General features: G+C 48.9%; 1 protein-coding gene across 1 annotated transcript; it reads right to left on the bottom strand.

The window, feature by feature from the left end:
- Positions 1–6,009, bottom strand: LOC118941089 (putative methyltransferase DDB_G0268948). Its single transcript, XM_036951775.1, has 6 exons — positions 5,633–6,009; positions 5,038–5,198; positions 4,442–4,655; positions 3,836–3,939; positions 701–838; positions 1–374 (listed from the first exon to the last, which is right to left on the bottom strand). The coding sequence occupies exons 1-6, from the start codon at positions 5,741–5,743 to the stop codon at positions 278–280; spliced, it is 825 nt and encodes a 274-aa protein (XP_036807670.1). The 5' UTR covers positions 5,744–6,009; the 3' UTR covers positions 1–277.
- Positions 6,010–12,499: the final 6,490 nt, after the last annotated feature.

Here is a 12,499-nt window from a genome sequence, read left to right as displayed (position 1 = left end):
TTGTATTTTAACAAGCTGTTTCTTTATAAAACAAGAAATGGTTGAGCTCATCGGGTATCCAGACTATTCTGAAACATCGTAAACATCTTCTTTAGGTGGTATTGGAGTTCATGTGGGTTCACTTTTCATTTTGACTTTGATGGACTAATGATTTAAGTTGTATGTAACTCGTGGTCTTATTTGTTGTCTTGTCTTTTAGTTATGTCATTTTGCCATTAGATGCAACAGAAAACATCAAGGGAAGAGTCTGTGGGGTTTGCTGCGTCTTTGCCCCAGATCAGGCTGCAGCAGGTTTGTAGGCCAGCCAGTAGAAATACTTCACCACCACTGTGATCTCTGTGTCTGGATTCGACTCCCCCATCTCAGACAGCAACCTCGGGCCAGAAGAGGAGGAGTGGAACAGAGTGAGTGACAGTCAAAGAAGATGGTCATCAGCTCACTAAGATTTTCTTAGAGATGAGAAATTCAACTCATTTCAAACCAACCTGCACTGCACTATTTATGGAATTGTGTTCAAATGTTTATATATATAAAGCTATAAGCAGATAAGTCTCCCCTCGTAGATAGCTGCTTCCAGCGTTCATAAATGTAATAGAAGTGTGCAGACAGTAGTTTGCAAAAATAAACATGGTGTAAACATTGGTAAAGGCACATTCAATTTAATTCCAGCCATTTTTAGCACCTGAATGCTGAAGCTCACCTGTTCCTGAAGTCCTGGGAGAACCTGTGGGCTTCCACTGGATCCTGCTTCAGAAACGCCCGATAGCTAGAGAAGGTCTCCACCATGCCGATGTAGCTACTCAGAGGCATTGGTCTCCTCATCCGCAGACACTCATGCCTGGAAAGAGCAACACAAAAACACTGAACAAAATCAGAATACTATTTTATGCTAAGCTAGGCCAGGCATTCTATGCTAGGCTAAGCTATGCTATTCTATGATACTCTAGACTAGGCTATGCTAGGCTACGCTAGGCTAGGCGATGGTATGCTAGTATACTAATATTCAGGGCAATCGTAAAGTATTCCGACCCCTTGACCCCTACACATTTTATTCAATTACAACCTTACTCTAAAATAGTTTTTATTTTATTTTTTATATTCAGACCCTTCAGTCGGGCGGGACTTTGTTGAAGCACCTTTGGAAGCGATTGAGTCTTCTTGGGTATGACGCTACAAGCTTGGCACACCTGTATATGGGGAGTTTCTCCCATTCATCTCTGCAGATCCTCTCAAGCTCTGTCAGGTTGGATGGTGAGCGTTGCTGCACAGCTATTTTCAGGTCTCTCCAGAACTGTATGATCGGGTTCAGGTCCGGGCTATGGCTGGGCCGCTCAAGGATATTCAGAGACTAGTCCTGAAGCCACTCCAGCGTTGTCTTGACTGTTTGCTTAGGGTCTTTGTCCTGTTGGAAGGTGAACCTTCGCCCAAGTCTGAGCAGGGTTTTTCTGTTCATCTTTCCCTCTATCCTGACTAGTCTCCCAGGCCATGCCACTAAAAAACATCAAAATAGCATGATACTGCCACCACCATGCTTCACCGCAGGGATGGTGCCAGGTTTCCTCCAGACGCGACGCTTGGCATTCAGGCCAAAGAGTTCAATCTTGGTTTCATCAGACCAGAGAGTCTTGTTTCTCACTATTTGAGAGTCTTTAGGTACCTTTTGGCAAATGCCATGTGGGCTGTCATATTATATATATTTTTAATTTAACCTTTATTTAACTAGGCAAGTCAGTTAAGAGCAAATTCTTATTTACAATAACAGCCTACCCCGGCCAAACCTGGACAACGCTGGGCCAATTCTGCGCCGCCCTATGGGTGGATTCAAACCAGGGACTGTAGTGATTCCTCTAGCACTGAGATGCAGTGCCTTAGACTGCTGCGCCACTCGGGAGCCCCATGTGCCTTTTAATGAGGAGTGACTTCCATCTGGCCACTCTAACATAAAGGCTTGATTGGTATAGTTCTGTAGAGATGGTTGCCCTTCTGGAAGGTTCTCCCATCTCCACAGAGGAACTCTAGAGCTCTGTCATGCTCTGTCATGTTATCTCCCTGACTAAGACCCTTCTCCCCCGATTGCTCAGTTTGGCCGGGCGGTCAGCTCTATGAAGGTTCCAAACTTATTCCATTTAAGAATGATGGAGGCCACTGTGTTCTTGGGGATATTCAATGCTGCAGACATTTTTTGGTACCCTTCACCAGATCTGTGCCTCGACACAATCCTGTCTCGGAACTCTACGGACAATTCCTTCACCCTCATGGCTTGGTTTTTGCTCTGACATGCACTGTCAACTATAGGACCTTATATAGACAGGTGTTTGCCTTTCCTAATCATGTTAAAATAAATATAAATGACCATAGGTGGATTCCAGTCGAGTTGTAGAAACATCTCAAGGATGATCAATTAAACAGGATGCACCTGAGCTCAATATCATAGCAAATGGTGTGAATACTTACGTAAAGATTTGCAAAAATGTCTAAAAACTTGTCTTCGCTTCGTCATTGTGGGGTATTGTGTGTAGATTGCTGAGGAATTTTCATTTGTTTAAACCATTTTAGAATAAGGCTGCAACGTAACAAAATGTGGAACAAGTCAAGGGGTCTGAATACTTTTCGAAGGCACCGTGTCCACAGTAGACACAGAGCCAGATATACAGTAGACACAGAGCCAGATATACAGTAGACACAGAGCCAGATATACAGTAGACACAGAGCAAGATATACAGTAGACACAGAGCCAGATATACAGTAGACACAGAGCAAGATATACAGTAGACACAGAGCCAGATATACAGTAGACACAGAGCCAGATATACAGTAGACACAGAGACAGATATACAGTAGACACAGAGCCAGATATACAGTAGACACAGAGCAAGATATACAGTAGACACAGAGCCAGATATACAGTAGACACAGAGCCAGCAACATATACAGTAGACACAGAGCCAGATATACAGTAGACACAGAGCAAGATATACAGTAGACACAGAGCAAGATATACAGTAGACACAGAGCCAGATATACAGTAGACACGGAGCCAGATATACAGTAGACACAGAGCCAGATATACAGTAGACACAGAGCAAGATATACAGTAGACACAGAGCCAGCAACATATACAGTAGACACAGAGCCAGATATACAGTAGACACAGAGCAAGATATACAGTAGACACAGAGCCAGATATACAGTAGACACAGAGCCAGATATACAGCAGACACAGAGACAGATATACAGTAGACACAGAGCCAGATATACAGTAGACACAGAGCCATATATACAGTAGACACAGAGACAGATATACAGTAGACACAGAGCCAGATATACAGTAGACACAGAGCCAGATATACAGTAGACACAGAGCCAGATATACAGTAGACACAGAGCCAGCAACATATACAGTAGACACAGAGCCAGATATACAGTAGACACAGAGCAAGATATACAGTAGACACAGAGCCAGATATACAGTAGACACAGAGCCAGATATACAGTAGACACAGAGACAGATATACAGTAGACACAGAGCCAGATATACAGTAGACACAGAGCCAGCAACATATACAGTAGACACAGAGACAGATATACAGTAGACACAGAGCCAGATATACAGTAGACACAGAGCCAGATATACAGTAGACACAGAGCCAGATATACAGTAGACACAGAGACAGATATACAGTAGACACAGAGCCAGATATACAGTAGACACAGAGCCAGATATACAGTAGACACAGAGCCAGATATACAGTAGACACAGAGCCAGATATACAGTAGACACAGAGCCAGATATACAGTAGCAGTCTGGATACCGTGGCTTTTCAGCAGCACTCACCACTCTTTGTCTGGGTACGGGCATGAGTCATACATCTGTTTGTAGAGAGGGACCGTGGTAGTACCTATGTGGGCACTGCGAAATGGCAGCAGGTTCTTGTAGAACTGCAGGGGACATGAATAAGGTAGTATTATTTTACTGTTGTTTCCTTACTCTGAATTACTTTCCCGTTGTTTCCTTACTCTGAATTACTTTCCCGTTGTTTCCTTAATCTGAATTACTATCCCGTTGTTTCCTTACTCTGAATTACTTTCCCGTTGTTTCCTTACTCTGAAGTCACACAGTTTGCACACTTCATAGAAGGCCAGATCCCAGTGTACACACTTCATAGAAGGCCAGATCCCAGTGTACACACTTCATAGAAGGCCAGATCCCAGTGTACATTGAACTCAGAGAGTGTTACATTTAACCCTTTCACAGAGTACATATGAGTCCCAATTATCCAGTGTTAAACTGGTTCATTTAACACTGAGATAGTGGGACTCCTATACATAGTCAGTTGGTCAGTTGATTGTATGTGATGTTGTCTCCATCTGGAGCAGCCTGCTATTTTTAATGATCTTATCAATTAAATCAATCAATTAAATCAGTTGTTTGTTATCTGACCTGATGACAGATGTCAGTCAGGGTGTGGGAGTGGTGTCCGTACTCCAGGTCCATGTCCAGGGTATAACTGATCAGGGCCAGACACCCTCTGGGCTTCAGCAGCCTGTCTGCCTCCTGGAGGAACCGTGGTCGGTGGAACCACTGTGCCGCAGTCATGGACGTCACCAAGTCTACCTCGCCGTCAGCGAACGGTAACTCCTCTGCAGGACACTGCCTGTGGGGTTATGGGAGATGTGAGACCGTGTCTGCATGCTGACGAAAGGGTTACACATTTTGGATGTTTAACTGGTGACATTTGGACCTCAACGTGTCCGAGTTAACTATGTTTCTAGTTCAAACTACAGGGATGTTTCAATGGGGTATGGTATCAAAAACAGGATAATTACATCTAAATATGAAGGAATGAAGGACTACTTTATTGTCCAATAGACACTGTTGTCTGCCAACAGTACCAACCTTCCAGACAGACATTTAACACATCACAATACATATAACACTTCACTAATTAAAGCATGACCTTGGACTTCACCTTGATCCTTGCTAGGACAACAAAGCAATTCCCGCCCACTATCCTGCGTGCCCCTCCCCCTTCTTACCTGTAGAAGATATTTGGGGCGCTGCTATTGGCCAGAGCCACCTCCAGCTGGGCGGGGCTGATGTCTGTCCCAATCACCTGGGTAAAGTGAGGGGCCAGTAGGAGTGTCCCCTGTCCCGAGCCACAGCCTACGTCCACGGCAAGGTCGAACGGCCTTCCTTTCTGAAGTGACAATAACATCCGGAGTCAGCGGTATATCAGCGCTATACAGCGTTATACAGTTTGTGAAAAAAACAAATTACGCTAATAAATCCAGATAGGCACAATTATAGCAGCCAAATACATACGATTAGATCGGTTTGGGCTTACACAATTGTGAACCATTTTTGTTTACAAAAATCATTCGAACAGGGCAAGGGTCTAGGGGCAAACTACATTCCCTGCACACACGGACACACACACACACACACACACACACTCACACACACACGCACGGACACACACACACACACACACGCACGGACACACACACACACACACACACGCACGGACACACGGAAACACACACACACACACACACACAAACACACACACACACACACACACACACACACACACACACACACACACACACACACACACACACAGGCCCCTACCATATTCTCCAGAAATGCCAGTATTTCTGTGATCAGCTCCTGTGGGGGGGACACCCTGTACCTCAGGTAGGAGGCTACGTGCTCTTTGCCCTCAAAGCGACGGTGAGCCATGTTGCCGTGCTGTTGCCGTGCTGTTACCGTGCTGTTGCCGTGCTGTTGCCGTGCTGTTGCCGTGCTGTTGCCGTGCTGAGTCAGAATGAGAGAGAGAGATCTGAGGACACTGACTACCTCTGGGACACTAACATCAGACACAGAGGTTGTTAATTAACCACCAGGGCTTCGTCCCAAATGATCCCTCCTTCCTCCCAAAGTGTGCACTTGTTCACTTCCCTTTGCTAATTTCAAAGGAAATATAACTGGTATAAGAAATACTGTGGAAAATCCCTCAAGCCCAAGTCTGCACCAATACAATGCGTTTAGATCTGTGGTAGTGAACGAGTGCAGGGAACGAGTGTACACTTCAGGAGAAAGGAGATATTATTGGGATGCACTCCCCAAGGAAACCACACTATTTTGCTGCACTTCCTTCGGAGGACAGAAGAGGTCAGTATTAGACAGAGTACGTCCTGTAGGGGCTGGAGCTGGGACTGGGGACAGAGACAGAGTATGTCCTGTAGGAGCTGGAGCTGGGACTGGGGACAGAGACAGAGAGAGACAGAGAGAGACAGAGACAGAGAGCAGGGACAGAGACAGAGAGAGACAGAGAGCAGGGATAGAGACAGAGAGAGACAGAGAGCAGGGACAGAGACAAAGAGAGACAGAGAGCAGGTACAGAGACAGAGAGAGACAGAGAGCAGGGATAGAAACAGAGACAAAGAGCAAGGACAGAGACAAAGACAGAGAGCAGGGTTAGAGACAGAGAGAGACAGAGAGCAGGGATAGAGACAGAGACAGAGACAAAGAGCAGGGACAGAGACAGAGAGCAGGGATAGAGACAGAGAGCTGGGACAGAGACAGAGAGCAGGGATAGAAACAGAGACAAAGAGCAAGGACAGAGACAAAGACAGAGAGCAGGGATAGAGACAGAGAGAGACAGAGAGCAGGGATAGAGACAGAGAGAGACAGAGAGCAGGGACAGAGACAAAGAGAGACAGAGAGCAGGGACAGAGACAGAGAGAGACAGAGAGCAGGGATAGAAACAGAGACAAAGAGCAAGGACAGAGACAAAGACAGAGAGCAGGGTTAGAGACAGAGAGAGACAGAGAGCAGGGATAGAGACAGAGACAGAGACAAAGAGCAGGGACAGAGACAGAGAGCAGGGATAGAGACAGAGAGCTGGGACAGAGACAGAGAGCAGGGATAGAAACAGAGACAAAGAGCAAGGACAGAGACAAAGACAGAGAGCAGGGATAGAGACAGAGAGAGACAGAGAGCAGGGATAGAGACAGAGAGAGACAGAGAGCAGGGACAGAGACAAAGAGAGACAGAGAGCAGGGACAGAGACAGAGAGAGACAGAGAGCAGGGATAGAAACAGAGACAAAGAGCAAGGACAGAGACAAAGACAGAGAGCAGGGATAGAGACAGAGAGAGACAGAGAGCAGGGATAGAGACAGAGACAGAGACAAAGAGCAGGGACAAAGACAGAGAGCAGGGATAGAGACAGAGAGCTGGGACAGAGACAGAGAGCAGGGACAGAGACAGAGGGCAGATACAGAGAGAGACAGAGACAGAGAGCAGGGACAGAGACAAAGAGAGACAGAGAGCAGGGACAAAGACAGAGAGAGACAGAGAGCAGGGATAGAAACAGAGACAAAGAGCAAGGACAGAGACAAAGACAGAGAGCAGGGATAGAGACGGAGAGAGACAGAGAGCAGGGATAGAGACAGAGACAGAGACAAAGAGCAGGGACAGAGACAGAGAGCAGGGATAGAGACAGAGAGCAGGGATAGAGACAGAGAGCAGAGACAGAGCGCAGGGACAGAGACAGAGAGAGACAGAGAGCAGGGACAGAGACAAAGAGAGACAGAGAGCAGGGACAGAGACAGAGAGAGACAGAGAGCAGGGATAGAAACAGAGACAAAGAGCAAGGACAGAGACGAAGACAGAGAACAGGGATAGAGACAGAGAGAGACAGAGAGCAGGCATAGAGACAGAGACAGAGACAAAGAGCAGGGACAGAGACAGAGAGCAGGGATAGAGACAGAGAGCAGGGATAGAGACAGAGAGCTGGGACAGAGACAGAGGCCAGAGACAGAGAGAGACAGAGACAGAGAGCAGGGATAGAAACAGAGACAAAGAGCAAGGACAGAGACAAAGACAGAGAGCAGGGATAGAGACAGAGAGAGACAGAGAGCAGGGATAGAGACAGAGAGAGATAGAGAGCAGGGACAGAAACAAAGAGAGACAGAAAGCAGGGATGGAGACTGAGAGCTGGGACAGAGACAGAGAGCAGGGAAAGAGACAGAGAGCAGAGACAGAGAGCAGGGACAGAGACAGAGAGAGGCAGAGACAGAGAGCAGGGACAGAGACAGAGAGAGACAGAGAGCAGGGATAGAAACAGAGACAAAGAGCAAGGACAGAGACAAAGACAGAGAGCAGGGTTAGAGACAGAGAGAGACAGAGAGCAGGGATAGAGACAGAGACAGAGACAAAGAGCAGGGACAGAGAGCAGGGATAGAGACAGAGAGCTGGGACAGAGACAGAGAGCAGGGATAGAAACAGAGACAAAGAGCAAGGACAGAGACAAAGACAGAGAGCAGGGATAGAGACAGAGAGAGACAGAGAGCAGGGATAGAGACAGAGAGCAGGGATAGAAACAGAGACAAAGAGCAAGGACAGAGACAAAGACAGAGAGCAGGGATAGAGACAGAGAGAGACAGAGAGCAGGGATAGAGACAGAGAGAGATAGAGAGCAGGGACAGAAACAAAGAGAGACAGAAAGCAGGGATGGAGACTGAGAGCTGGGACAGAGACAGAGAGCAGGGAAAGAGACAGAGAGCAGAGACAGAGAGCAGGGACAGAGACAGAGAGAGGCAGAGACAGAGAGCAGGGACAGAGACAGAGAGAGACAGAGAGCAGGGATAGAAACAGAGACAAAGAGCAAGGACAGAGACAAAGACAGAGAGCAGGGTTAGAGACAGAGAGAGACAGAGAGCAGGGATAGAGACAGAGACAGAGACAAAGAGCAGGGACAGAGAGCAGGGATAGAGACAGAGAGCTGGGACAGAGACAGAGAGCAGGGATAGAAACAGAGACAAAGAGCAAGGACAGAGACAAAGACAGAGAGCAGGGATAGAGACAGAGAGAGACAGAGAGCAGGGATAGAGACAGAGAGAGACAGAAAGCAGGGACAGAGACAAAGAGAGACAGAGAGCAGGGACAGAGACAGAGAGAGACAGAGAGCAGGGATAGAAACAGAGACAAAGAGCAAGGACAGAGACAAAGACAGAGAGCAGGGATAGAGACAGAGAGAGACAGAGAGCAGGGATAGAGACAGAGACAGAGACAAAGAGCAGGGACAGAGACAGAGAGCAGGGATAGAGACAGAGAGCTGGGACAGAGACAGAGAGCAGGGACAGAGACAGAGGGCAGAGACAGAGAGAGACAGAGACAGAGAGCAGGGACAGAGACAAAGAGAGACAGAGAGCAGGGACAGAGACAGAGAGAGACAGAGAGCAGGGATAGAAACAGAGACAAAGAGCAAGGACAGAGACAAAGACAGAGAGCAGGGATAGAGACGGAGAGAGACAGAGAGCAGGGATAGAGACAGAGACAGACAAAGAGCAGGGACAGAGACAGAGAGCAGGGATAGAGACAGAGAGCAGGGATAGAGACAGAGAGCAGAGACAGAGCGCAGGGACAGAGACAGAGAGAGACAGAGACAGAGAGCAGGGACAGAGACAAAGAGAGACAGAGAGCAGGGACAGAGACAGAGAGAGACAGAGAGCAGGGATAGAAACAGAGACAAAGAGCAAGGACAGAGACGAAGACAGAGAACAGGGATAGAGACAGAGAGAGACAGAGAGCAGGCATAGAGACAGAGACAGAGACAAAGAGCAGGGACAGAGACAGAGAGCAGGGATAGAGACAGAGAGCAGTGATAGAGACAGAGAGCTGGGACAGAGACAGAGGGCAGAGACAGAGAGAGACAGAGACAGAGAGCAGGGACAGAGACAGAGAGCAGGGATAGAAACAGAGACAAAGAGCAAGGACAGAGACAAAGACAGAGAGCAGGGATAGAGACAGAGAGAGACAGAGAGCAGGGATAGAGACAGAGAGAGATAGAGAGCAGGGACAGAAACAAAGAGAGACAGAAAGCAGGGACGGAGACTGAGAGCTGGGACAGAGACAGAGAGCAGGGAAAGAGACAGAGAGCAGAGACAGAGAGCAGGGACAGAGATTGGGGGTGGAGAGAGAGTTGGTCAGGGTGGTGGTGTTGGGAGTGGAGAGAGAGTTGGTCAGGGTGGTGGTGTTGGGGGTGGAGAGAGAGTTGGTCAGGGTGGTGGTGTTGGGAGTGGAGAGAGAGTTGGTCAGGGTGGTGGTGTTGGGCGTGGAGAGAGAGTTGGTCAGGGTGGTGGTGTTGGGAGTAGAGAGAGAGTTGGTCAGGGTGGTGGTGTTGGGAGTGGAGAGAGAGTTGGTCAGGGTGGTGGTGTTGGGGGTGGAGAGAGAGTTGGTCAGGGTGGTGGTGTTGGGAGTGGAGAGAGAGTTGGTCAGGGTGGTGGTGTTGGGAGTAGAGAGAGAGTTGGTCAGGGTGGTGGTGTTGGGGGTGGAGAGAGAGTTGGTCACGGTGGTGGTGTTGGGAGTGGAGAGAGAGTTGGTCAGGGTGGTGGTGTTGGGCGTGGAGAGAGAGTTGGTCAGGGTGGTGGTGTTGGGAGTAGAGAGAGAGTTGGTCAGGGTGGTGGTGTTGGGAGTAGAGAGAGAGTTGGTCAGGGTGGTGGTGTTGGGAGTGGAGAGAGAGTTGGTCAGGGTGGTGGTGTTGGGAGTAGAGAGAGAGTTGGTCAGGGTGGTGGTGTTGGGAGTGGAGAGAGAGTTGGTCACGGTGGTGGTGTTGGGCGTGGAGAGAGAGTTGGTCAGGGTGGTGGTGTTGGGCGTGGAGAGAGAGTTGGTCAGGGTGGTGGTGTTGGGAGTAGAGAGAGAGTTGGTCAGGGTGGTGGTGTTGGGAGTAGAGAGAGAGTTGGTCAGGGTGGTGGTGTTGGGAGTAGAGAGAGAGTTGGTCAGGGTGGTGGTGTTGGGGGTGGAGAGAGAGTTGGTCAGGGTGGTGGTGTTGGGGGTGGAGAGAGAGTTGGTCAGGGTGGTGGTGTTGGGAGTGGAGAGAGAGTTGGTCAGGGTGGTGGTGGATGGGAGTGGAGAGAGAGTTGGTCAGGGTGGTGGTGTTGGGAGTAGAGAGAGAGTTGGTCAGGGTGGTGGTGTTGGGAGTGGAGAGAGAGTTGGTCAGGGTGGTGGTGTTGGGCGTGGAGAGAGAGTTGGTCAGGTTGGTGGTGTTGGGAGTGGAGAGAGAGTTGGTCAGGGTGGTGGTGTTGGGAGTGGAGAGAGAGTTGGTCAGGGTGGTGGTGTTGGGAGTGGAGAGAGAGTTGGTCAGGGTGGTGGTGTTGGGAGTGGAGAGAGAGTTGGTCACGATGGTGGTGTTGGGAGTGGAGAGAGAGTTGGTCAGGGTGGTGGTGTTGGGAGTGGAGAGAGAGTTGGTCACGGTGGTGGTGTTGGGAGTGGAGAGAGAGTTGGTCAGGGTGGTGGTGTTGGGAGTGGAGAGAGAGTTGGTCACGGTGGTGGTGTTGGGGGTGGAGGTGGTCGGAAGTTCTGTGTTTCACCACAACATAAACTTGCAGGCTAATCTTGAAAGAAGTATTTTTCTATAGTGAAGTGCCGTGAGAAACAGGAGAACCTCCTCTTCTGCATGTGTAAATGTTTGTGTTAGTGTGTGGTTGTGCATTTGTGTGTAGGTGTGTGTGTGTGTGTGTGTGTGTGTGTGTGTGTGTGTGTGTGTGTGTGTGTGTGTGTGTGTGTGTGTGTGTGTGTGTGTGTGTGTGTGTGTGTGTGTGTGTGTGTGTGTGTGTGTGTGTGCGTGCGTGTGTTTGATGCTGTGACCTTTCCCTCTGACCTGGCTAGTGACCTTGTTATCCTCCCAGGTTTAATTACCAGTCACAGCGGTGGAATGGTAATCAGAGAGGAATTAGAGTCTGTGGTTGGGTGGGGTGGGGGGGGATCAATGTCCTTTAGGGAGGGTGAGTCCAGGGAGAGTCAAATAGGACCGGCACATACACACACAAGAACTAGCACACACAATACTCATGCATGTTCTACTTTTGTTTTTAAATTCCATTCCAGCCTTGTTCTGATAGTTCCGAATCAGATCTAGATTGAAGTGTTTTTGGACCGACCCAGATCTACAGAACTATAACCAGAACCTCTGAACAGACATTCAAATGGAAGAGGCTCATCTTCACAGGAGTTCCTCTTTAACACGCCACATACTGCTTGGAATTAGATAAGGAACTGATTAGGTATTGATCTTCCCTAATTCCTATCTATTTATTCAGGAGGGGGGGGGGGATAAGCAACTCTTACCCAGGCCAAGGTTGGAGCAACTCCTACCCACCATCAGGCCAAGGTTGGAGCAGCTCCTACCCACCCTCAGGCCAAGGTTGGAGCAACTCCTACCCACCCTCAGGCCAAGGTTGGAGCAACTCCTACCCACCCTCGGGCCAAGGTTGGAGCAACTCCTACCCACCCTCAGGCCAAGGTTGGAGCAACTCCTACCCACCCTCAGGCCAAGGTTGGAGCAACTCCTACCCACCCTCAGGCCAAGGTTGGAGCAACTCCTACCCACCCTCAGGCCAAGGTTGGAGCAACTCCTACCCACCCTCAGGCCAAGGTTGGAGCAACTCCTACCCACCCTCAGGCCAAGGTTGGAGCAACTCCTACCCACCCTT

The sequence above is a fragment of the Oncorhynchus mykiss genome, chromosome 18 (genome assembly GCF_013265735.2).
Source record: "Oncorhynchus mykiss isolate Arlee chromosome 18, USDA_OmykA_1.1, whole genome shotgun sequence".
Classification (NCBI taxonomy): domain Eukaryota; kingdom Metazoa; phylum Chordata; class Actinopteri; order Salmoniformes; family Salmonidae; genus Oncorhynchus; species Oncorhynchus mykiss.
The sequence above is the reverse complement of the archived record's forward strand: the minus strand, read 5'-3'. Positions and strand labels throughout refer to the sequence as shown.